At 38.2% G+C, this 27,588-nt stretch overlaps 1 protein-coding gene across 4 annotated transcripts; it reads right to left on the bottom strand.

Annotated features, from left to right (window-relative positions):
- Positions 1–18: 18 nt before the first annotated feature.
- Positions 19–25,990, bottom strand: LOC110834846 (solute carrier family 71 member 1). Of its 4 annotated transcripts, none has more exons than XM_022074447.2 (14): positions 25,354–25,990; positions 23,188–23,283; positions 22,919–22,981; positions 20,928–21,055; positions 20,521–20,635; positions 18,838–19,056; positions 17,710–17,823; positions 16,882–17,063; positions 15,986–16,083; positions 14,155–14,348; positions 12,261–12,387; positions 9,127–9,222; positions 7,813–7,865; positions 19–7,271 (listed from the first exon to the last, which is right to left on the bottom strand). In XM_022074447.2, exons 1-14 carry the CDS (start codon positions 25,432–25,434, stop codon positions 7,245–7,247), a joined length of 1,593 nt encoding a protein of 530 aa, XP_021930139.1. In that variant the 5' UTR covers positions 25,435–25,990; the 3' UTR covers positions 19–7,244. The 4 variants fall into 4 exon arrangements, with proteins under 4 accessions (XP_021930139.1, XP_021930129.1, XP_021930120.1 ...); XM_022074437.2 differs by having other exon boundaries at positions 19–7,865; positions 25,354–25,590; positions 25,809–25,989; XM_022074428.2 differs by having other exon boundaries at positions 19–7,865; positions 25,354–25,989.
- Positions 25,991–27,588: the final 1,598 nt, after the last annotated feature.

Here is a 27,588-nt window from a genome sequence, read left to right as displayed (position 1 = left end):
AAATGTGGTCTTGTAAGATAGTGTATGAAGCATGTTTGTTTGGTTTTATTTCAGTAGTACTTATTTTCACATATAATAACCATCATTTAAAAAACATAACCCTTAAGTGTATAGTACACACACGCCCAGAAATACATACGTCAGGGTGTTATGTTTTTGAAACACATTGTCGCATTACAGGAGTTTCTGCTAACTTAACACTGGAAGAATATTTCTTAAAATTTGTCCGACTGAAATAAATACGAAAGACGAAGCCATGATGCAAGCAAAATATAAATGAACAAAGAAACTGTACCACTGCCCAAAGTGGGTTAATTTTAAGTTCAGTCCTAGGCAAAAATAACATTCTGCCTTGTATTATACTGCCAGAGTTATTTCAAAAACACATTATAAAGTAAGACTTGAGGTTCTCACAGCGGTGAATATGAAGATTTCTGTCTTCTGGGTTATTGCGCTGTGTAGTCTGGTCGATGTTAACCAACGTTTCAGAGGTCATACTGCCTCCGTCATCATCGACCAGACTACACAGCGCAATAACCCAGAAGACAGAAATCTACATTATAAAGTGTTGGAAGTATATGATTCCTTTAATGTCAGTAGGTCTTTAGATGGCTTTCAATATCAACTGAAAGTAAAATGCGAATCAACATAGTTTAGTACAATTAACTCATCCTTCAGTAACATAAACAGATATGTCAAATCAAACACCCTGAATGCATTTACTATTTGCAAGATCTGGAAGACAAACTGATATGAAGCTAAGACACTTTACTTATGATCAGAGAAATATTTTCATACTACCTTTGAAACTTATTAAAAAGACTATTAAAATACTGGAATGTTGTATACCATACAGCTGTTATGCTCAGCTATTATAAATACATGTAAGCAATAGAGGTTATGATTTCTTGAGTAATTACTTTCATGGTAATAACGTGGTCGACTGTAAGTTACCGTCGTAACTACGTAATTTATATTCGTATTACGAAAAAGTATCGTATTTGTGCTCTGACAAGTTCTACATCCTTAGCTTGGGCCTATGGAATGTAAATAAATTCTATTCCATTCTGTCTGACCACTGTCATTATTGGAAAATGTATTTTGTGCAACGCCATGACAAACTTTTCAATGAAAGATCACAAGTCAATCATTGCTGTTCAAACCTCCATTTATTCTACGTACATAACAAAAAAAAAAAAGGTGGCCATAGTGATAAGTATCAAGTGTTCCATAATTACACTATTTTTAATTATGAATTTGTAAATAATAAGCAAAAACAATCACAGGTTGGTAAACCAATTGGACAATACACATAAATACGTAACTTTTACTGACCATGGACATCTTGTCTTATGCGCGGTCCAGCTGGCTATGCATTGCAGTCGAATGCTGCCAAAGCATTAACCTAGAGATAAAGTCTGGCCAGCAGCCCTGTTCAAATCCAATATCTAATAGCTCATTAACTTCCTTAATAAGTTACAAGTGAGCCTCCTCCCCAAACTATATATACTCTACTGTACTCTGTTAACAATTTAAAGATTACAATGGCAAAACGTGGACATTGTTACAAACATTTAAATGAATGGAAGAAGTGTTACTGTTTTCCAAGCCAGCAAGAAAATTATTGTGAAAATATCAATTATAACACCAAACAAATTGCTTTCAATTTTTATCACCACAAGTAATCAATCACCAATGATCAATAGTGCTTCTGGCAAAAGTGGCACACAAACATCATACTTGCCGACAATCAAGAAGTCTAAAAATACAATATTTTACATATTAACACATTTCATTGATCAATATTTAAAGTTCTCTGTGTTGCCATGTCATGATAGAAACAGGTCCACATTTTGAATCCAATAATTTCTTTCAATGATTACACACATACCACCATGAAAAAGCACGTACAATGCATCAACACTTTCACGTCCTTCACAAAAACTGTCACCTCTTCACCGCCCATCAGCGTAACCAACAGTTTTTCAGGATTATATCAATCAATTCATTATTGTCCCAAAAAATTACACTACCATAATCACCAAAACCAGTAACTGTACATAATGCCAACATGAGCAGTTGAATGAATTCTTCCGAGTACCAACATGCAAATGACATGTTAAATGTCCTTATACCCAACTACATGTTAACAGAAATGTAGCGTAGCCATACTGAATACTGATAAGCTGTATGCCATATTAAAGAATAATGACTAGCAATGAAAGAGTGGTGGGACAAAAATACTGTATATCTGCACTAGATGCTACGCCAGGTCACTAAAGAGGTCAGAATGTATGTACAAATCACGATATTCCTTCTATTGTGCATAAATGACATCTAACAGCAGAATGCTCTACTCCACTGCACTACAGGAACTGTTCTTTCATCCTAATGTTCTACACTTAATTATTTTTACTACTCAACAGTCCTTAAAATTTATACACAAAAATTAATCCAGTTTGTATAAAAATTAATTATATGCTCTGGCACATTTACTATAACAATATCGTTTAACACGCGTGGCGTACGTTTAAGTACATTTACAAAAATTCAACAAATGGCAAGGTATTAATTACATGAAACACTGCCTTTAACAGACATCTGGTAATACTACTACACTTTCGTTACTACAGATTCCTATAGCAGCCATTAAACAAGAGTAAATCTATCCTCTGACTCGTGACCAGAAGCGGCAGATACCGTAAATAAGAGGGGAGAAAGAGTGTAAAATAACACAAAATACTCCCATCAACTGCGACCAGGTTGAAGTCAAACCCTGAAGATGGAAGTGATGTTTTCCTCCCAGACATTGGCAACCATCTACAAGATCACACAACTCCACAACCCACAATCAGATCACAACCACAATGTCAACCTCAAATACTCCTGTTCATGTCTGCAGTTCATTTCTAACTGCAAAATTTAAGATAAATTAACTTAGAATATATATATTGGGGGGGTTAGATGGACAGGGAGTGATGACAAATGCACACAAAGTATTAAGACAGAAAACTTAGGAGACCATTTTTGGGACATCGATGCTGATGAGGAAGATATTAAAATTGATATAAAGCAACGAGATGTGGTTACGTGGACTAGATTCACATCATTCAGGATCTGGTAACGACCCCTTTGGTTTTATGAAAATTGGGGGGTTTCAGTGCATGAGCGACTTTACCTCCTCAACAGTAATCTCCTCTGTGGTATTTGTTAGTTCATACAATTAAAGAAAACAAAATAATGTATACAATTTTTTTAAATTTGAGTGAGTAAACAACACAAATGAACATAATATACTAGACAAAACTGGACCTTGCATCTACATTATTCAGTATTTGTAAACTAATGAACTGTGTGTGTGTGTAGAGTAGTTTTAAACACTTGGCAAGTTATCTTTGTCATAACCTATGTGGGTGACATCTGAAGTGAATTCTAGGTCTGTCTGTCTGTCTTGAACAAGGTTCATGTCAATATGCACCAATTTTACAGAAAATTACACAATGTGGCATAAAATTTTTAACAGTCACCCATTCTGTCTCAGAAGTATTATTAATAACAAGACCAGAAAGGCATTCTCCGTACCTGAATACACTTCTTTTGTGCAAATTCTGAATCAGTAATAAAACAGTACGTCAGTTATTTTACTTGGATAACTTGAGTTTCCAACTATACAACCCACGTCATCTTAAAGCCTTCTTTAAGTACCACAAATCAACATCGATACATCACAGAGTGGGTTGGCTCTGTGGTAGTTTACTGCTCATGTACACAGGATTAAATCCTGGTAAATATTCTTTTACATGCAGGCACCATGTTATCATTTTACATTATAAAAGAATTATTACACAAATGTTTCAAATTAAAAAAAAATCTATCATCACACATCACTGCATGACCCTACCGTTAAGTGGTGCCACAGCTACACCTCGTAAGTCTCTTCGTCCACCACGGCATTACTGACAGTAGAAAATGTTAAAGTAGCAATGGAATAATGTCTATACCAAATTTCATCCAAATCTGTCCAGCAGTTCTGGAATTGAACAGTGCGGATAGGCAGAAAGGATCAGCCCTTTTTGTGTTGATTTCATGCACTCTGTGTAAAGAACACATAATAAAGGACAATTTAAAGTTGCATGAAAAAGACACTTAAAAGCATTCCCTTTATAATGCTGATGAATTTCTACCGTTTAATAATAATCTGTTGTTGAAATTTCATACACTGTTAATAAGGAGCATAACAATTTAAACAGAACTACCAGAAATTAACTTTTCTCGATACTGAATTTTACAAGAAGCCATTTTACTTGATATGACAACACGCTGATGGCTTTATTGATTACCACACAAACTAGACCTTTTCTGAATACAAATTTTAATCCTCAGGTGTCTGGTCTACCTTATATCAGTTTATTCATTGTGACTGGTCATTTTACGTTAAGATCCTTTTAAATGTCACAAATCAAGCAAAAGTTGTTTGTGCCCATTTTCAATAAGTTTCTTTGTGATGTGCATATTTTTGCTTGAACATTTACAAACAAATGTACAAGACACCTTGACAGATTGAAAGGTATATGAATAATTTTGAATCTTGATTAAACTCCCTTCCAGTTGATTAAATCCTCAGTGGAAGGGCAGTTTTATAAGTATCAATAATAAACCTTTATTGCACCATTGTACTCTAACATGTAATGTGAAACGTACGTTCTTTTAGCCTCAAGTTCTACATCTGGGCATGCCGACAGATCACAGATCTCACAACCCACAGACTGCAACTGCTAGTTTGTGGGCTGGTGACTCTATAAGCACGAACATAACTTCACTACAACTGAAACATAAGCACTATTCCAAACTGCTTACATATGGCACGGTAAGAAACAAGTTATTGCGTGAGGTGAAGCTTTCACGGTGACTGAAGTTGATGAAAGTTCTCGGGCTACAAGGCGCGTCAGGTGGCCGAACGGCAAACAGAGGATACGGTCCGTTCACCGTCCAGCCACCTGGCGCGGCTTGTAACCCGAGAGTCTTTCGTCAACAAGTTATTGAATAACAAAGTGGCAACTTCACTGGGAAGCAGGTCACGCAGACATCGAAACAGCGCTACCTACAGCTCTCACACACTTATAAATTCCACAGCCTACTCAAACAAAAAAAAGTTGTCAGTGGAACCACGGTTCCGGAGAATTTGACGTAAATACGTCTATACGGAAAGGAAGTTTATATATTGGCTTTATTCTAAATATTTCCTTTATACCCGCTTTACAATTGCGTAAAGTTTGATTAAGACATTGCTTATTCAACTTGAATTAGTTACGCTTAAGATGGGTCTGTGCTAGCTGAATGTAATGTAATGAAACGTAATGTAATGCAATGTAAGGTAAGGTAAGGTAATGTAATGTTTTATAGGTAACAACAATGCCGAGTAAACAGATGACGTTTCCTAGGTAACAAAATTGCCGAGTAAATAGATGTTCTTTAGGTAACCATTATTGTCGATTTGTTGATAAACAGATGAAGTTTCCTAGGTAACCATTGTTGTTTATTTGTTGATAAACAGATGACGTTTCCTAGGTAACAACAATGCCGCGTAAACACGACGTTCCCTAGGTAACCTTTGTTATGTTACCTAGTAAACAGATGACGTTTCCTAGGTAACATAACAATGAAGTTACACTTTTTCGTAACACTTTTTTGCCGAATGACCCTTCCTCATAGATGTATTTACGTCAAAATACTATGACTACATTTCATTAAATTGTTCATTATTGTGGTCTCACATCTAACACAAATTCAGAAAAAAGTATGCCTGTGTGGACAATAATAAATAGACAAACAAAGAGTGAAGCTCAAAGTAAAGAAAGCAGGAGCGCTGTTAGGTCGATTGGTTTGAGACGCACACACAGCTCAAAATGATGACGATTCAACCCTAAAGAGCCTTTTCATGCTGCTTACTGCAGCAGGTCTCTGAGAGCCGTGAGATAAACTGGTACCTGTGACCAGCACCACTTCAATAACGGTAAAATTTAGTATGACTTTTTGAAAAGGGAATGCAGTTTTAATGATATGTTCAGTATTTAATTTGAGCCAAGCGTACCTACAGAGAGAGAGTTTCAAATCTGGTGCGATAAAGATTAAAGCAAAATCAAACTCGTGTTATAAAGAAGCCAGAATCAACATTTTTACAAACCAACTGAAAACTAAAATTTCAATATAATTTTTTGAAAATAAATGTAAGAATGATATTGGTGGCATTTAAAAAACAGATAGTGATAATTTTTTTAGTTTGTTTCAATGTGCAAATTCAAACCTTGCAGTTCACATACATATCCTTAAATTTCTCGCTGCACAGAAACGAAGCACATGTGGATACACGGACTGTGAACATGGCAAATCACGTTTATAATTTAGAGTTCCCTTATCAATAAAGCATTATTTGTGAACTGGATCCTGACATCAACAGTTCAGGTTAACAAAACTGGTACTCATACACACCATAAATTCCTCAAGTTTATATGTCACCATGCTTCACATTCACATGTAAACAGTGTTACGTTAACAAAGAGTTCTGTTCGTGCTTCTATTATTGGCACACTCTGAAGCAGTGCAATGGACACTTATACTTAGTACATGCGTTCAGTCTAGCTGTGCCGGTGGGTGACATCACATATATGAGGATGCAGAAACAGTGGGGGGAAGATCCTAGCAGCTCATTTCAGTGCTGTACAAACCACATCAAAAACATCACTGAAAAATGGATACAAACAAATTAATGCAGCAACAAAATTACACTCCATGTTATGGAATGAGCATTTTTGCTTCGAGCAGCCTGTTTACGAACTAGCAAACTTCAAAACGCAATATAAGTGAACAGAAAATTGCAGTATCAATTCCAAATACTGTCTATGGTTTGTGCCCTGGTAACTAAGGTAAACCAGAGCCCCAATAAAATGTACAAAATAAAGAACAACTGATTCAGTACAAGAAAAAGGAAAGTTACAAACTACGCAAATGAAGGCATACTTGTATATGTGGAAATATACCATCAATGATGTAAAACCAATTCTGACGACAAGCTCTGTGTCAACATCACACGTTTCATATTGTATATTAAATACTGCATATAGAAATCAACTGAAAAGATCATGTCTCACTCCAAGTGATATTATCAATAAAATAAATACTGCATATGGATAATGACAGTATACAAAGTACCATTAAACTCAATATTAAAGCTGTAGTGTTTATTCTTATGCCGGAGTCCATCGGGACGATGTCTGAAAGCAAAACAGATGCTCGTCAATTCCATAACGAATGAAGGGAGCAAACCTATTGATTTATGTACTCTTTCATGTGGCTTTACAGCATAGTTTTTAGGTCTTCCTCAGAGAAAAAGTTACAAAACTGCAGAGCAGATCACATAATAAAAATCATTTGTGTCTACTTACACCAGAACTCGATTGCAAACAACCTTAACTACCGGATTTGTGAACATCGCGTGTAAGACACCGTAACAAATAATAATAATAAAATAAAAAAAGCGTGGCCTGTCCACTTTTGTGAAATAACGCAGTGCTTTATAATAAATCACACCTGTAACTAAGGACATTTCACACTGCAGTGTTGGTACTTCTGGCATAATTTTTACTGCCTTAGAAACCCAGTTTGAGAATTTCAAAGCAATATTTTCAGAATGCTGGACTTCAAAATCGTCCAGACAATAATCTAGCCAATCTGCCATTGTGAACAAGCAGTAAGATTCAAATGTCTTGATTAAAGCACTGCCGAATTGTCAACCAATGGTGACAGTGGACTCACTCCATCATGTTTCTTGCAGTGCTGAACCTCGTACTGCAACTCCATCGACAGACCTGTGGGCAAGATTCACGCGCGTTACATTCTGCTACTACGTGAATTCACTTATTTTAAACAGCATGACAATATTCTGAAGCTCAATACATCAAAAATCATCAAAATCTGCAAATAACGCAAAGGCAGTTATAACCCGACTTCCTCATGCTTTAATCATCACAAGTTTCAACGCATGTAATGGTACTTAGAAGTACGCTGGTTCACAAGACTGTAACATTCAGTTGACATGATCCTCTGTGTGTGTGTGTAATGGACACAATTTCCACTCTGTATTCAAACGTTAGCACGTTCACGTTTTTGCTTCTTATTATACTTGTACTTAATACGCAACATACATTTATGTACATGTGACATAATCAGAAACTCATAAAAGCACACATAAGATAAAAATTATGATAGTTTTCATGGTAAATAAATGCACCAAAATCCTCTAGATCGAAAATGCTGTATAATATCTATCCTAAATGAATGATAGGCCCTCCTGTATAAATAGCAATGGTCTGTCCCCTTGCACTCCACTTTTTATCCAGTATCTGAGAAATGCAGAATATCTGACCAGTAGCTGATCTATGACTGACTGATAATCCCCAATATTTTTATCTACACATGAAGTTAATTTAGAGAGAAGAACTTTGTATACAATTTTTAAAGTATGTAAGATTTGAGGTTTTCACAGTGGTGAGTATGAAGAGTTCTGTCTTCTGGGTTGCGCTGAATATGAATATTCATCATCTGATAACGGAGGCAGTGTGACCTCAGAAACGTTGGTTAACATCGACCAGACTACACAGCGCAACAACCCAGAAGACAGAAATCTTCAATTTTTAAAGTACTAGATAACAGTGATATTCCTCAAATAATTATACCATAAGTTGCATTACACACTGAGTATATATAAACTTCAACACACTCCTTCTAATGCTGTGGTAAATCTTCCTTCTTTCATACAGAATTAATTACGACCTTTCTGCGTGTCAAGACACTGGAATGAGTTAACTTCAGTATCTTTTGAACTTGGCTGGAAGTATTAACTCATATATGTAAAATATTTAGTAGGAAAATTGACTGGTAACTGCTGACACTAGTCACGAATTATTGACTGGGAAAACGGCAAAGTATGTACTACAAGACAGCTGTCTCCAAAAAGAAAAAAAGAAAGAGGGGGGGGCAGAACAAGGAACAGCTAAGCACAAGCACAGCCATGTCATTACAACTGCATTCGCTAGCGTAATTCGAGTACATGCAGCAGCAGCACAGCACCTTGTAATCTCAGCTTCGGGCGGTGGAACCACATGGAGTCATCCACGGAGCCATCCTCAGCGTTGTCTCGTTTCCTAGCTGCACAGCTGCTGACATCTACAGGACACATGACAAGCTTCAGCAAGCAGGTAAACTTGCATCAAACATGCAGTAAAAGCAACTGTGTTGATCCTGTACATCCGTTGCATGCAGAAATTACAAAACCTCATACATTAGCTGCTTAGAATAATGTTACAATTACTTAACAAGAGCTCTAAGACACGGCATACTTACAACAGTAACTCGCTCAATTTTTAACGTTCCTCTAATCTCTCGTATTAACGAGGATCACTGTAAAGTATAACAGCATAACACATGGTCTGCTGAAGTAACTATTCTCGTACCATACCTACTTCATCATCACAGCAAGTGGTTTACAGCCTTTTAGCCGTTTCTCGCATCCTAGTGACCTAGAATTGTTCTGCCCCTTTTCTCAGAGTATCAGGTGACAAGCCTGCTGCCTCCACACAATTTCTACTCAATCCTGATTTGTCTGCTAGAGCCATCTAGTAGCAATTGGAAGAAACATGGCCATAAATCTACTACATGGGACTGCAGGCTTTACTTCCCCTCCTTCACCGAAACGTGTAATTTGCTGATTCACTCTTCTTCAGGGGGGCTAAAACTGTTTTTAAGTGAAATGTCTGAGCACACCTCTAATGAATTGGTAATGAATATTTTTTAGTTGTTACTTATGTCACTTACACACTAAACGATACTGCATGCAGATGGCTGTCTTCTGGGTTGTAGCGATGTGTAGTCTGGTAGTTTATGCTTCAAAAACAAGGGCCAACGGTACCAAACACCAATATCCAGCAACAAACACTTACTTTCTGACTGTGAAGCGGTTGCAATGCAATTCATAAGGACCAGATTCACTCCAATACCGTTTTATTTATACAACCAGACAATTCAAAACGAGCTGCATCTTACCTTATAAAGTAACGAACAACATCAGAATGATCATTCGCTAAGATAACAAACTGCTCACAAAATGATCTCCTTAAATCAAAATCATGGCCTGACAGTACATGCACAATCACATTTTGCAGGGAAGATACTGTCAGTCAGAATGCAGTATTCATCAAAGCAATCTGCTTAATAAGTTGAGGGCAACAGAATGTCTGCATGCCAGTCATCCGAGGATGTTACCAACAGTGGCCTGTATTTAGTACTTTCTGGTGTCTACACAGTTCTGACACTGTTTCCAGGTATTACGTTAGTTGCGGAAGCTGTGGTTCAAAACGTCTCCACCCAGTTCTCAAATCACTTTACTCTCAATAATTTGAATAACTGCAGTTGACTAGTGTATCTTTACAAACGATGAACGTACAGTGCGTCATCCTGTACAACACAGATCACTGAGCTTGCATGATCTCCACGCATGATGTATTAACTACTTTCATAAAACAGATTTCAGCTAAAAATTCAATTGTGTAAAAAAATGTGACATATTGGTTTTGCAATCATCAACTTAAGTGTAAAGAGTTCCTCATAAATATGTTCTATAAGCCATTAGATAATGAAACACAGCTACCAATTCAATCGCTGCCAGTTCCTCTGATAGGTGGTATGTTATCACGGCTGTGTGAGGAGTGGCACCTCAGAAAACTCAATTCCAAGGTTTTTAAAATTATTATTATTATTAGTGTTCTGTCTGACGACAGGTCCATATGAACAGGATCCTTCCATCCTTTTCTCGGACTGGGACCTGTTCATATACGTTCTTGGCAGATGATCCAGAAGTGGTTTGCCATTGCCTTCTTCTGTGTGTGAATGGAGTAATTGTTGGGATGCCACGGAGGAAAACTCCGTGTTGCCTGGACCACGGCCTTGCCCAACACAAGTTATAAATTCGAACCCGAGACCCCAGGATTACAAGGCCAGCGTTCTAACTGCTAGACCACCTCATCTTATTATTATTTAGTGTTCTGTCTGACGACAGGTCCATATGAACAGGATCCTTCCATCCTTTTCTCTTCTCGGACTGGGACCTGTTCATATACGTTCTTGGCAGATGATCCAGAAGTGGTTTGCCATTGCCTTCTTCTGTGTGTGAATGGAGTAATTGTTGGGATGCCACGGAGGAAAACTCCGTGTTGCCTAGACCACGGCCTTGCCCAACACAAGTTATAAATTCGGGCACCGCCCGGAATCGAACCCGAGACCCCAGGATTACAAGACCAGCGTTCTAACCGCTAGACCACCGTGGCGTGCTTTTAAAAGCAGTCACATAAAGTAAACAAGGTATTAAAAAAGTAGAACTACTAATTTACTCTCCACATATCCTTAGTAAACTCATAATATCAACTAAAATTTTAATTTTCGTAACAAACACAAAGTCCACTGTTCTATATGGAATGAAAGTAAACTTTGGGGGAAAAAGAAAAATTTTCCTGTATGGAAACAGATACTTCAGAACGTGGGTGGCAATGAAACCAGAGAACACTAGCTGGCGGGCCTGAAGATGAAACAACTACACAAATTCTCCAGAATGCGTTGCACTGCAGTGGTGCGTCTAAACATAACATTTACATTCATGCCCGTTTTGTTATTTATATCAGTCGTTTCTTATGGAATTTTCAAGTAGGTTCAGTGCCGTGATCTGGCAGTCGTCTTTCCTCGTACAATGTCAGATGACTGAACGTTAATTGGCAAAGTGAGACCAGCGTGTAACATACTCTTGTACGAATCTCTCCCCACGCCATACCTAGAGGTATATTACTCAGCAATTGCCAGTGCATACCAACCTGAGCTCTGTTTCAGTTGCTATTGTGTGCGTTACATAAGTCATTGGTTACAAAGCGCAGAAACACAGGAGTAAGCTGACGGATTAACAAGGTTAATACAGAGAGCAGGTACTTTGTATTACCAAGATAACAAAAATGATTAACAGCTTGTAGGCTGGTTTTTAGCATGGAATAATTTTTAAACAGCACTTCAGAGAACATGCGCACTCACGCACGCGCACCCAACACATAATAGATAGACTCCCCTACTTACTAAACTAAATCAGAAGTATCACAAAAAAGAAATAGTTCTAGCAATCAGTTGCTCTCCTTTCCGCTACCCTCCAGCCTACCTTCGCCACTTACCAGACTGCCGGCGAGAGCTTGTCCTGAGGTTAGAGCCAATGGATGTGCCATCTGGAATGAAGACAGCGACCAATAGGGCACATATAACAAGAAATGCCCCAAACACAAATGGTGGACCAGGCACCAGCTGCAACACATATACATACATATCGCACTATGTAAATGGAAAGTTTCAATATTTTTTTGTACTAACACAGAACTGTCATATCTCTATTAAAAATGTGCCTTCAACATCCAACCTAAATACACACAAAAGCAGAACGTGGTATAGTAAGAATGTTTTCTCTGATACAACTTTCATCCTACATTTCATTTTGGTCATAATTCCTCACACTGTTTGTTCTAATACATTAAGGTCGATACAATTTCAGTATGAAATTTTTCTACACATTTCACTGCAAAAATAAACCCTTCTCATATGCAAAAACTATGATCCAACATATGTACATTCCCTCAATTTCCTGCAAAATTACATGAAATCTGAATTTACGTTAACTGAACCTGTACTAGATTTCTACCATTACCCCTGTTTGCATTCAATAATCTTTTTACAAGCACATCTATTTACTATATCATGTGTCGTTAATTTTGTGTGGGTCAACAAGGTTCCTCTTCCCATATGCACATTAAAACATATCTCGCACAAATAATAATTTAAACAGACCTGTACCAAAATAGGTTGGTAAACACTGTTACTTTGCCCACAACATATTCCACACCTTAATCTACGACTTCGAATCAGGTTTGTTGTACAGTGAAACCTCAATCCATCGTTCCCGGAACTATCGTTTTCCCGGATGCATCATCCGTTTTGTTCGGTCCCGAATACATCCCATATAAAATAATGTTACATTTTCCCGCTTCTATCGTTCCTCGAACTATCGTTTTATCGCATCGATCGTTCAAAAATCTTAGTCCCGGCCCACAATTTTCCCGCAATGATCGTTTCTGAGAAATTATAACGAAATTTACGTAATATTTTTAGAATTTAATACTGAAAGACGCATAATGTTTTTGGAATACACAGTAGCGGTAACCTGTTATGTCGCCCAACCAGCACATTCTTTTGGAATGAGGGGTCAGCGGTGCAGGGGTGCTAGTTGGAGTGAATGGCGGTGCTCATTGTCAGAAATTTTACGAGTTAAATTAGGGTGCACTCATATTTCGTTCCAGCGATGCCAGATGGCATGTGCAGTGTGAATTTCTTCACAAATGCTTTTACGTATTATAAGTACAAAGGAAAGGCGGGCGACACTTTTCAATCTTCTGGTTCATCTCGTTTCCAGTGGTTCAGTGTCTTCTACGGCTACGTTTCGTCGTGTTCGGCAGTAATAGTACTTCCATTCTTCCTGTTATTGTCCGCGAAGGGGGTGGGAGTAGTGAGGAAGTGGAAGACGATGAATGCGAGCCCGAAGCTGTGCCGAGTTTTGCCGAAGCATTGGCAAGAGTGAAGTCGTTCTTTTATGCGCATAATATTAGTGAACGTGACGAGGAAAACATTTTGAACGTGGAAAGTGCTCTGTTTGGTCTAAAACGTAAAGTTTCGACAAACCAGTTGTCCATTAAAGACTTTTTTGGTAAAAAGAAGTAACTTTGAAAGAGAAACATTGTTTTTTTAATGCTTTCCCGCATTCATCGTTTTTATTTCCCACCCCCGCCGAAAACGATGCATCGAGGTTTCACTGTATCTGTACAACTACCTGACAACACACTAACATTTAAAGAATCCAATATTCCATTAACTGGTTTCTGCAGCCAAGTCACTTTCCTTTCCAACCTTTCGAGAAGAAGAAGTAATTATACTCGACAAAAATTCTTGACCTGTCAAAAAGGAGCATTAACATATTCCTCAAAACACCACCACGGATGGAAGACGCTATGTTACGTCACTTACAGGCTGGATGGAGTCGAATATTTGACCAACTGTGTTGTTGTCACCAGATAGCGACGGTCTCTGGTCTCTTCCGTGGCCAGTGGCTGAATCCTCGTTGAGATCCACGTGGAACAAATAGAAGATGACGCCAAACATAGCCGGTCCCAATCCGTTGCACAATCCTCGCATACCAGTAACCATGCCCTGCACCAGTCCTGTAACATGGCAGTAAACCCCACTTTAACCTCTACACCCCATCCTATGAAACTGCAGCACACAGCCAGGTGGACTACACATAGCCTAAGAAGCAAGGTTGACAAAGGTTAAGCCAAGCGCTGATCGTGATCCCCTGGGTTATGACGCCACTGCATTGGATCTATTTTCAGGCTCGAAGTGAGTCATTTTGGAGATGTGTCAATTATATATATACAGATATAGGTGGAGGACAGCTAAGAATCCAGACAGAAGAAACATAAGGGCAGTGGCTGAGAAGTCATTAAATGTGCAAGTCTTGCAGAGGCCCTAATTACTGCATTGTGAGAAACAACTCGCCAGGGGAAGCCAATGACAGTGATGGCCACCATGGCCACATCTTCCTTCTTTCTCCTATCTCAGTGGCTGTTTTTGGTCTGTTTAAATGTGTCACATCCCATCATCTCTCATTCCAACTCTGAAGAAAGAGACAACACATTCCTCCAAAATATTGGTAACCAAACGCAAGACTATACGGCACACGACTTCCATTTCTGAAAGCGTGTAACTCAACAGCAAACTTTAAACAGCTCACAAGGCCACTGATAGATGGCAGGAGTCCTCACATAAGATGAAAAAGATCTGTAAAATTTTGTGTCAAGTTGAACTCAACTATGAACCCTGTGGAATGAAATGCATTGTCAAATTAAGCAAGGTTAAGGGGATTTAATGGAAAATGTCACTCAAACATTTACGTAAAACTAAAATAAGAGTTATTTAATAGTAATGAAAAATGCTAAAAATCCCACAATAATTTCAGTGAGAAACTAAAATATTACAAAGTGTTGCTTAATGACAAACATGCTACAAAAACGTTTAAGGGGCCTGTTTGCACGTCTAAGCGTAGTATATTGTTGAAGTAGTTGAGCCCTCAAGAATGTGGGGGTGGATTCTGATGACATTTGCAGCACCCAAAATTATTAGGAGTGCATTTTGTGTCACTGGTCCCTCTTTGCGTAGACAAGCCTCTTCATGTGTCCCCCAAAGACAAAAATCTAGGGGGTAAAACTGGAGCAGATGATGGCTGTCTTCTGGGTTGTTGCGCCGTGTAGCCTGGTAGAAATTTACCTACGTTTCAGAGGTCCTTGCTGCCTACATCATCAGAGCAATGATGCAGGCAGCAAGGACCTCTGAAATGTCAGTAAACTTCCACCAGACTACATGGCGCAACAACCCACAAGACAGCCGTCTTCAGACTCACCACGGTGAAAACCTCAAATCCTACAAAACTGAAGCATCTTACTGATCAAGCACATGGTCCTGCTTGGTCAAACCAATGATCCGGCAGTTGCAATGAAGATAATCTACTTTACTCCGATCAGTGTCAAAACATTCATGTACTTCTTCAACAATATATTTTTCTTGAGGGTCATACCACACATTTTTACAATGTTCTATTAACTTTTTCTCATTTATTACATATTTTAGACGGAATATTTTATTTGAAATCCTTAAAGAATGAAGCCAAGAAACTGAAGTAATATTAAACTACACTGTGAGATGAAATGACAGCGGATATATAGGAGTACGGCTACACGGCGTCTCAAATTAGTGTCAAGTGCATCATAACGGGTGTGTTGTTTATACACCTGATCGTTACCTTGCTTGTCTGCATCAGAATGCATCGAAACAAAGGCACTAATGGCAGGGTACGTGATGCTGCTGACGGAGGCCAACACCCCAGCTGCCCACATCATCCTGAAAACAGAGGAACTGAACTGAACTTGGAGTACAAAGTAAGGGCAATAAACACTCGTGTTAACAAAATGAACAGCAAGGGCAATGCCATCTGCTTTCACAGTGATAGGTCGTACATATTTAATTTTGCATAAAAAGCTTTCTAAACTTATAGAAAAATTAGATAACAAAGTTAAAATTTTTTACGGGCGATTGCAAAAAATAATTCTAAAAACTGCTAATGGGTACCAACCTGGAAAATTTGTTCACACAAACTTTAATGCTATTACTTGGTTTATTTAATGACACTGTATAAACACCATACCTTATACCGTAACAAATAAAAATGACAATGACTGTCACTTGCGACTTGGAAAAGATTTGGTACAAAGTGGCCACGATGTAGTTTAAGGAACTATGTCAACACTTGCATGTGTGGACTGAAGAAATTGCGGTAAAACCTGTAAGTCAAAAGTCACGTGGGTTTATCGACTTTTTCCATCATAATCACTCTTCCCAGATGTTGCGTAACAGGATGTTAGAGACTAACTCTTCAAAGATTATCATCCTACATACCTTCATCCCGTGTTGGTATTTAAGAACTTTAACAATATTCTATCAGAATTTATTCTATAAATGTAGTTTCTTTTCAATTTATTCAATTATATAAGTTCTATTACTGATTACATTTGTATTTTTGTCATTTCATAACATGATCTGTGACTGGAATAGTAAAATGACTTTTAAGCGAATGAAATATGATTTTAATTTGTTTACTTAAACTACAATTTAATAAACCAAGAAGGAAAACAAACTTACCATGTCTGCGACCCAAATCCATACCACATAAGTTGGAGCATCTCAAACACAAGGCCGACCATAATCGTATGCTTTGGCCCAAGAGACCGCATTAAGAAACCCAACACAATCTGGGCACAGACAGACAGGATGCCAACTGTTGCAATAAATACAGCTACCATCACGACGCTGAATCCCATCACCTGCAACAAATACGATGTTAGACGATTCAGAAAAAATTATCTACTGTAATTCTCTGCCAAAAAAGAGTCAGAATGGCAATGTGCATTGCCAATGCTATGATGTGTAATGACTAATTTTCCAATTCCTGTAATTCATCCGAAGAATCTGTTGTAATTTTTTTCCTCGCTTGGGCCAGAATAATTTTCCTGTTGGGCCCAAGGGCCAAGAAACCCCTAGTCACAATTTTTGCATTGTCATACTTATTAAGAAATGACAAATTATCATTGCATATGCTGAAATATAAATTTCATTTAAACGTGCACAAACTACTATAGAGTTGTATATTATTTTGCTCCTGCAACAGCTTGGATCTCTCATAATTTTTACCTGAAAAACTTACACAAATTATTTGAACTCTGCTACTTTAACAGCTTGTATCTGATACAATAACAATTTGTACCAGTAGAACGTGCTTCTTATGCCTTTAAAGTCAATGGCTCTACTGAGAGCACTCAGCAGAATGTTCTTTTACCAGCGACGGAATATCAACTTCGAAAAAAATGCTTTTGTACGAACTAGTAACAAAATTAACAAATACTTTTGCAGGCCGCCAGTTGGACCACGCTGAATTAGGCAAATGTAAACCTCAAAGTAAGGTCAACTTACCAGCTTGAGGTAGACAAAGATACATGAGTACTGGCCAGCCTCGGGCAGGTATGAGAGAAACACTGTGACACACAGCATGAGGATCGTGTGGTCCTTGCCAACCTTCCGTAGGGCCTGACATCATGAAATAAGGGAACAAATACGTTACTTTACTCGCTGACATTATGAGAAATAAAAAGAAGCTCTAAAGAAAAACAAGTGCATGGTTCAAACAGAAAGTACACAATAAAATTAACATATTCTTAAGAAGGAATGCATCTGACGGTTTTTGTAAAAATAAAGGCTGCCATTCACGATCGCTCCATTCGTCCAAATGGAGCGGTGTCGCTCCAAAATTGTACCGTGAATGCGGAAACTGAAGTCCATTGGCGTGGCGTGGTGGGCTCGTTTGGATATTCTGTCGAGCCATAATCCATCCGATCGCTCCATCACTCCATCGCGCCATCGTATCGTGAATGGGGGAATCGGTGATCGAGCCACTCCAAATCGGTTCGTGAGTGACGGAAACGTGGTCCATTCTCATGCCAGTCTGCCACGAGCCTTCGTCCAGTGAAGTCCAAACTTGTATAATGTCGGGTCGTGAGTTTGTTATTGAGGTGATTGAGAAATATAGAAAGTTGCCATGTTTGTGGCAGATAAGTAATGAAGACTATCATGATAAAGCTAAAAGAAGCTTAGCAATGGAAGAATTGGTGGTTTTATTTAAAACCAAAGATCCTACCGCCAACAAAGAAAATTCCCTTAGAAGTTGCTTCAGAAAGGAGCATAAGGACTTAAATTGCTTCTATTTAAGAGCCATTGCTTTGACCACTTTTGTTTTGGTTTTTTCCTTTTAATATACAGGCATACTGCCGTAGCTAGTACCAATTCTTCGTCCATCGCAAACACCACGCACTTCACAGAGGGACAACAAACCGCGACTGGCGTGACGCGACCGTGAATGTAGTACCTCTTTGGACGATATCCGTTTGGACGTCATCCATTCGGATGTCATCCATCTGGAGCGATCGTGAATGGCGGCCTTAAAGCACAAATGATGTTGCTGCCTGTAAACTGCTTCTCTGTACACAAAACTATGATGTGGTTAGTGCCATTTGTTTAATTTCTCTAGTCAGTTGTCTGACTTACTGCAAATGGGTCAGCCTGTTCCCATGAGATGGGGGCACCCCATGAAGATGGTCGGACCTTCTCTGGTAGGCTCTCGGGTACAGCCACAAGGATGAAAAACACATCCAAGATGGCTATGGCTGTCGCAAGTGCTACAACAAGATTCTCGCTATACGCATCCATCATGTATGCGCCCAGCGCAGGACTTATCACCATGCTGGCTGCAAACGTTGCAGACACCTTTAACAAATCAAGGAAAGAAAATAGTTGCGACAGGTTGCCTAGAATCCCAGCAAAGTCCTGACTCGTTTTTAACACTTGCTTATCGAGACTTACTCCACCAGTGGCAATGACAATTATAATTCAACAGCAATAAGAGATTTTCCACACAAGTCAAAGATGGCCTTCAGAGTTATTAACAAAGAACAAACTTGTAGGTAGATAACATTATTTTAGACAAACATAACCTTCAGGGCTAAAGATGAAGGCAGTATGTTCCTCTAGAGTTTTCATAAGTTCACATGGCATTACAACTCAGAATAAGAACGGCATTCAGGATGCTTCAGCTGTTATGAACAGCTTTGATCAAGATGTGAACATCTTACATTGCAACCCAGTTTACATACTTTTAACTATTACCATCACCAAAACAAGAACATGATATTTAGTAATCCTTTAATCTGGTCTTTCTAAGCTACTGTTTCATTTGTTTATCCAAAACTGATTTTGAAGAGAATAGCATTAATTTCAAATAGAGGACATTAAAGTTATGTGTATGGACCACAACCTTCAGGAGGTTCTCATGGCACCGAAGATGTCAATAATACATTCAGTACGTCAAGATTCCTATTAATTTACTAATGTTAGAAATAAAACAAAAGTTTGTTAACTTAATTAGACAAACAACTTCCAACTGAAACTTTATATACTGAGCAATAAAATGTCACAAAGGACGCATTGTAACGTGTAAAAGAATCGGGGAAGATGCTGATGGTCGTCTTATACAGACTGACATGCACAGGTTTATTTATGTATATTTAACATCATCACAATTCATGTACTAAAAACTGTTGGTATGTAAAATGGCTCAAATCTGAAAGTTTGTGCCGATTAGTGCGTTGTTGAAGCAAACTGTTTTCCAGATATTATCCATCGTCCAATATTAAATAAAATAAATAAAACCGTGACGTTTCGGAGATGGGGATTAGCTCTATTGATTGGGTCCAACAGATTAGGTTTTACGTGAAGACGGAGATAAAGTCCCACCTCCGAAACATCGTGGTTATAGATTTTATTTTGTCTTGGACGATGGATAACGTCCAGAAAACAAGTTTACTTCATAAAATGACTGTTTACAAACAGAATAAATGCCTAAGCAGCAGAGACAACATAAGCAAATTATAAGATTCTAGACTGTTTTTAAGTTATTTACACAAAAGATTCTTAGGTTATCAAATAACACCGCACCAACTACAGACGTTGAATGAACTGTAGTCTGTATGGATTTAAAAGGTGAAGGTCATGGCCTTCTTGAAGCAACTCTCCCAGAAAAAAAAGGAAAATCACAACGATCTCAGTCACGTCCTGGCTAAGACATCCAGAATGCAAGTGTGCGGTGTTACCACTACCCAAACCTGCTCCATGTCTCTTTAGACTCAATCAAAGACTAACATAACATTATAGCAGATCTGGAAACACGCTTACCAGACCATAAGCCAGAGAACGCTCCTGTTCTTCAGTTACATCAGCTACATAGGCAAACACGACAGAGAATGTAACAGCAAACACACCTGAGATGCTGATCATGGCAAAGAACCACCTGGAACAGACACACCATAACACACAGTCAGCACAGCATCACTGCTGCCTCCTGCATCTCGCCAACGACTGTCACGACCCACACTTTCTTTCTGTGTGTACATGCTGAAGGTCATTACTGCCACACTAAAAAGTTTACTATTTTATTTAATAATAAAAATTGAAACCTAGACTCTTCCCACAGAAGAACTTTCTTTAATAAATGGACGATTCCCCAAAGGTCACGCTAGAGCCTAACATAAATAATTCCAAAAGCTTTAAGTTAAAAGAGTAGGGCTAACTTGACAACTTACCACGTGTTTATAGTCATAAGAGGGATGGGCGCACATGTGAAGAAAACCGTGATAAGGAGGAAGAACTTGCGTCCCCACAAATCTGACAGTGCCCCTATTAATGGTGCACTTAGGAATGACAACAAGCCCTGTGAACATGTAAACAATCATCGAGTATTCCTACTGAAAAGAATGTGAAACACTTAACCTCTTCTTGCCTACATTTTGATTTAATTAGCAGAACATGCATGCACACAGGGTGATTCTTAATCACAAGCAAGGATCGTGTTCTACTCCTATAATCAAGCCAAACATTTCCTATAAATATAGTATTTTGACCACTTTGTTAGCAATCTATGGCAAGAAGATATCCGTCTTCTGGGTTATTGCGCTGTGTAGTCTGGTCGATGTTAACCAACGTTTCAGAGGTCATACTGCCTCCGTCATCAGAGTATGAAGATTTCCGTCTTCTGGGTTGTTGCGCCGTGTAGTCTGGTCGATGTTAACCAACGTTTCAGAGGTCATACTGCCTCCGTCATCAGAGTATGAAGATTTCCGTCTTCTGGGTTGTTGCGCCGTGTAGTCTGGTCGATGTTTACCAACGTTTCAGAGGTCATAATGCCTCCATCATCAGGGCGATGAGTATGAAGATTTCTGTCTTCTGGGTTGTTGCGCTGTGTAGTCTGGTCGATGTTAACCAACGTTTCAGAGGTCATACTGCCTCCTTCATCAGGGCGATGAGTATGAAGATTTCTGTCTTCTGGGTTGTTGCGTTGTGTAGTCTGGTCGATGTTAACCAACGTTTCAGAGGTCATACTGCCTCCTTCATCAGGGCGATGAGTATGAAGATTTCTGTCTTCTGGGTTGTTGCGTTGTGTAGTCTGGTCGATGTTAACCAACGTTTCAGAGGTCATACTGCCTCTGTCATCAGGGCGCCCTGATGACGAAGGCAGTATGACCTCTGAAACGTTGGTTAACATCGACCAGACTATACAGCGCAATAACCCAGAAGACGGATATCTTCATACTCACCGCTGTGAGAACCTTAAGTCTTACAATCTATGGCAACATTGCACAGTGATAAGACATCAGTTTAAAGTTAACATTTTGGTCAGAATAAGTGACAATCTCCTCACAGAGCCTTGACTTTCTGGTGCTTCTGGCAATGCGAATATCCCGCTGATTTTACGCTGAACATAAAGCAGACTGATAAGACAAAACTGACTAGCTTTGTGACCTCTGCAATCACCTGATTTCACATCTGCTAACTTATACCTGCGGGCCCATCTGACGGGCACAGTTTAATTTAAAAGATTCAATACATGGGATGAGTTCTGGTGTTTAATTCAACAAGATGCAACAACGTGAATGACACATGACTGGAATTTATCAGTGGTCCAGGAATTCTTGGCGTCATAGGGCTCAGTTGTGCACTGAAACTAACGAAGATAATTTTCAACAACTTCTGTAAACATTTTGCAAACACAAGACGCTAGTATGTAGGTATCTAATTAATACATGTGGTCCTAAAATGTGACATTACTTGCCACATATATGTATACACAGCAGCAACTTTAGTGGCCGCTTGTCAGTCAGTTGCTCACCGCTGCCATTCTGTGTCACAAACTAAGAGTGGTCATTTTGAATACCTACACTAGATTCGCAAATTCACAAGGTGCCAGTGCTGACATATGTAATGATTCAATTAATTAAAATGTCTTAATTTCATTCATTAAAAGTGTGAATACGTCTTTTAGGGAACCCTGTATTTGTTGCATGTAAACAAGAATCACCCTGTAGAGACAAAAATCGCATGCATCGGGTAAATTTATTTGCTTAATAAATTATGAAGTTAGAAGTGGTCAAACATGAAATGGCCATAATTATGTACAAGGTAAACAGCCGGACTTGGCCATGACCTAAAACACTGTACGCGATGCACGCTGAGAGAAACCATGCAGACTCAACACGAGCCACTCGCACTCCTCCAAGTTCAACAGAGGCTCTCTTACCTTGATACCCATGATAAGTCCATTCATAAGGAATGTGTGATCAGGGAATGTTTCATTAAGAACCTGAAACACACAAAAACAAATCACCTTTACGGCACAAAAGTAACCAATCATACGCGGGACTGCTATTCATCTCATACACAAGAGATTATTCCTAACTTCAGTATCTTTACTATGGTTGCAGGAAGACATGTCTCAATACATAATTGTAAGATCTGATACGTTATGAAGTCTGAAATGTTGACATGCAACACTAAGCTTAAACTCACAGAAATGACAGGCATGGTGAGGAGACCCCATGCAAAGAACTCGAGAAAAATGACCACCAGGGCATGGTGCACGCTTGGTTCTCCTATCCCTGATGTCTGTAAAAATACAAGGTTAAACAAATTTACTAAGTGTGACAGTTAAACAAAAACTGAGTCTGTGTAGCAAGAGTGTGAAATAAAGTTGTCTGTGAAATGCAGAAATACTGACAAACAACAGCTCTGAATAGAAAATAATTCCCAGACCAATGTAACAGACAATGCTGATAAGCTTCAAAAAGCACATTGTCAATAAACATGTTTCTTGGTTTATGTAACGAAGTCAATTCAGTTGTGTTGGCCTGTTCCATTTCATCAACAAGAAAATCCATTCTTAATGGTAAAAACTTTCAAACAAACTTACACAGATAACTGCCTTTCACTGCCAATAGCTTTAACCCTTTAAGAACAAGTGATAACTACATATACCATCTTCTTCAACAATCAGTTAACTCTGTATTTTGCCCAGAGTGTATTTATGGGTTATGTATGATTCCCAGAACAAACACAGATAATTTCCCTTTACAGCATTAACCAAATGATCTTTGTAATGGTGATGCACTGTATGTTCTCTGACACATATTTACCATTACACTCACAGCGAAGAATTAATAGGTTGCTTGGGGAGAGATAAGGTATAGCTCCTACTCATTCTTGACCTCGGCACTAGATGGGGGTGAGTGGTCGGCGTCACGCCCCGGTTGTGCTTTACCCCCCAAGAAAGGTACCCTGGTACCTATCAGATATGAGACTGGGCGGGCCCCAGAGTCAGTCTAGAAGCAGAGGCTAGAGGAAAAATCCTCTGCCCCCGTTAGGGATCAAACCCCAGTTGTCTGGCCTGTAGCTAGTCACTACACTGACTAAGCTATGATGGCTCCCAGTCAGTAAGTTCTACTTGTAAGACTATCTTCATAAATATTATGACAAAAGTACGCAGAACAGCCGAAGAACGGATACAAGGTCAGCTGTGACAAGTGAATGATTATCCTGGTTGGCAATGGCCACAAAATGTATGCCAAACCTATCTTCCTTTTCTCTCCATTATCACACAAATGCCTCCTCACACCCCAATCCTTCCTTACTTTACTCTGCCAACGACTACAATACCACACAACATCACAATCCAGAAAATCATGATCAGCATCTTCATTATTGCAAGAATCTGAAATGTCACTTCTCTATTCTAAGTTAACACTCTGTATTTATTCTAAACTAAACTGTAATAGCAAAATTGAATTTCTGAAAAATTTATTGTGAATAACAATAAATACAGTAAACAGTGCAAAACAACAATTCTTTTCATTGAGGAGAAAGCTTAGCAACATTAATTCGAAACATATCCTTCACAGAGACAGAACTGGGACTTTACAAGATATTATTTCCTGTTGTTTATCTAGGATAAGCACTTAATTCGACACCTGAACAGATGTTAACCACATGCTTTGCAAATATGTCCAAGGTCACAATGAAAGTACAGACTCTTCTTTAGTGCATGCAAAATGAGGGGGGAGGTTGTCTCCTCAGATGTTACTTTCACTGAATTCAGACCTACAGTTCAAATGTAAATACGGTTTACAGAAACAGGACCTTAGATAAAGAAAGACAATTAAAAATGTGTAAAAATTCTTCTACTCCTACCACTATGTTCAATTTAAAATTTCTGCAAATTCTAAGCTAATGTAAACTGAGATGCCTTCATATCATTTATACAAATGCATCTGTCATAGCAAGAAAGAGCTGAATGGACAGTTTATTTTTCCAAAGAATAATGATGTGATAAGTGAATCACAAAGGACAAGGAAATCAGCACACAAAATAAATTTCCACTTTAACTGTTAAAAAATTAATACTACACTCAATATTGTAGGCTATATATATATAAAGTTCTTTCAAATCTTTAATACAAATACATATAATACGTCAATATTTCTCAAAATACGCAAGAATATTTTTGAAAAAGGTTTGCGATAAATTATGGAATGAACTTCGACGAATATACACACACATAAAAAAACTGGCATAATCTATACGCCATTACGTCAACCAACGAGTACTTTCATAAAAATAAGATTTTACATTTTGTGATAATCTTCTAGTAAATGTACAAATTGACATGAAAATGGATCTTACCGTCATTACTCCATCTTTCATTATAGTCTTCCTACTTCGTATTATCATTCCAACCACCTTTTTGGAAACTTTGGTGGGCATATTTTTGTCTAAAATGTCCTAGGCAAGAATTTCTCGTTGCAAACACTTTATTCTTGAACAACCTCACATATTTATCACAAAATGACAAGGAAATTGCTTCGCCATGTTATCATCCACTATCGACCACAGCCACCTGCACACGGTCAACTTCAACACCTGCACAGATATCACTCAAAAATAGTACAGAGGCAAATTAATTAAAAATTCCAGTTTCAGGCCCTTACTACGTATTTCAGAGACGTGACAGAACACACTGAATGACTGCACACACGATACATATCTTAAAATCTTTTCTCCTGAGTCAACCATACTGAAAAGCAGGTTATACAAATGCATTACTCATACACAGGAAACAATTTGTTGACAGTACATACACTCAACTTTTCAGTTACACGGTTTACTACTGTTCGAGATTTTTTTTTTCCCACATTTGTGTCGTGTTTACGGTCCATTCGCACTCTTAATGCTATTACTTAACGCTTTACTGGGATAATAACTCCGCACAATGACGCCTATAATGTCGTCACGGCCCATGGATTAATACCAACTTCCCCATAGCGAGAAGTCCATGCCCACCACCACAGACCACCAACATTATACTTAAGCTTCATATAATCTGTGCCCATCACTACAAATTAACTCCAAATCATAGATTACCGATATATCCGACACAATAACAATAAATTTGGTTTAAATCCTTTATTCAAGCGTGAAACTGAGTTGAATGTTTATGCTATAATCTTCAGTCTTCTTTTACACATTTCCTTCCAAAGCTTGTGTGCAAAAACTGCCATTAAAAGTCTGAGCCCAAAAAACAATAATGCCTAATATTCTTACTCCAGCAGACTCGAAATGTATGCCATTAGACATTTATTTCCAACACTGTAGCTACCATATGCACATTTTAAAAAAAAATTCTGAATTACAAGATTTCTTTAAATAATTAAGCTCAGTAAATCCTAGCTGTTTATCAAGTGTACTGCACTTTCTGATCCTTCAGAAACCAGTGTTAAGTTTAGAGTGAAAAATGTAGGAATGTTTCACTATTCTGTTACACCGTTAGCCACAAGGTGGTTGTAAATTGAACTAAAAAAAAAAACATATTTCAAATAGATTTCCTTAGTGAACTGATCAAATACATTTAAAAGTTTAACAAGCTCTAACAAACTTTTTGTGTGATTACTGTCTTACTGTTGTATAAAATTTGGAAAAGCCCAAACTATAGGCAAGAAATGAAGTAAACTTTAGCACTGTTGGAAAAACAAGTTGAGAAGCAACTTAATGCATCTGCGGACATTTTTTATACATCACATTTATAGAAAAGGCACATAACACACACACTTCAGCAGATAATACAAGTAATACCATGTTCCACCAAAACATGATACTAGATGGAAAATGGAAACAATGCTTATTTGGATTTTGTGGATTGTAGAATTCTGTAGTCTTGTATATGTGCATCATTCCTCCTACAAGACCACAATTGAAGGTTTCACTGCTGTAAAAATCTCAATAATTCCCTACTTTACTACATGCCTTGTGGGAGCTCATCTGATTCAGCAATAAATGTTAGCTTCTTAAGAGGTACAGAATGATATTCAAATTAGAGCTTACTTCAATACAGATGTGGATGTTAATAAACATGGATATAAAAGAATATGTATGTTGTGCCCGTGTAAGGTGAGAAACAATCTTTTTATCAACTTTTGAAACCGCACCATTCTTTTGTGTATACCCTGTACTACTTCTTCTTTTTGTGTGTGTGCAACTGGTTCAAGGTTATACTGATAACCCAAATATGAAGAACTATGTTTTAAAGCAGCACCAATATATATACCATTTTCATGCAAACCAAACTTCTGAAGATGTCCTGGTTGTGGCTGCATTTGTTATTCACTTCATAATTCTAGGTAGAAGCTTCAATAACGTGAAACCAAAATGGTGGTCTCCAAGACGGACTTTGAATGATTGGACTTTTCATGTGAAGATAATATAATCATGCTCATTTCATGTGCCAACTTTGATCACTTGTAATTAACTTTTAAAAGTAAGTCTTCAAAACCCAATGTGCATATTCAACCAGATCAACATAAACAAGTATAGAAAGGTGCAAACCACACCAGAATACAAACACAGTTTCAACATACTCAAAGA

Source organism: Zootermopsis nevadensis, unplaced genomic scaffold, assembly GCF_977971745.1.
Source record: "Zootermopsis nevadensis isolate Lab colony 2312 unplaced genomic scaffold, Znev_1.0 Znev_ptg000023l, whole genome shotgun sequence".
Lineage (NCBI taxonomy): Eukaryota > Metazoa > Arthropoda > Insecta > Blattodea > Termopsidae > Zootermopsis > Zootermopsis nevadensis.
The sequence above is the reverse complement of the archived record's forward strand: the minus strand, read 5'-3'. Positions and strand labels throughout refer to the sequence as shown.

Bases quoted from the DNA above. Each gene is read 5' to 3' on its own strand.
- LOC110834846 (XM_022074428.2), bottom strand. From the start codon at position 25,434: ATGCCCACCAAAGTTTCCAAAAAGGTGGTTGGAATGATAATACGAAGT. The intron at 14,349-15,985 runs GTAACGATCAGG...GCCATGTTACAG, and splicing joins TTCTGATGCAGACAAGCAAG to GACTGGTGCAGGGCATGGTT. The intron at 9,223-12,260 runs GTAAGTGGCGAA...TGTGTCCTGTAG, and splicing joins AAGCTCTCGCCGGCAGTCTG to ATGTCAGCAGCTGTGCAGCT.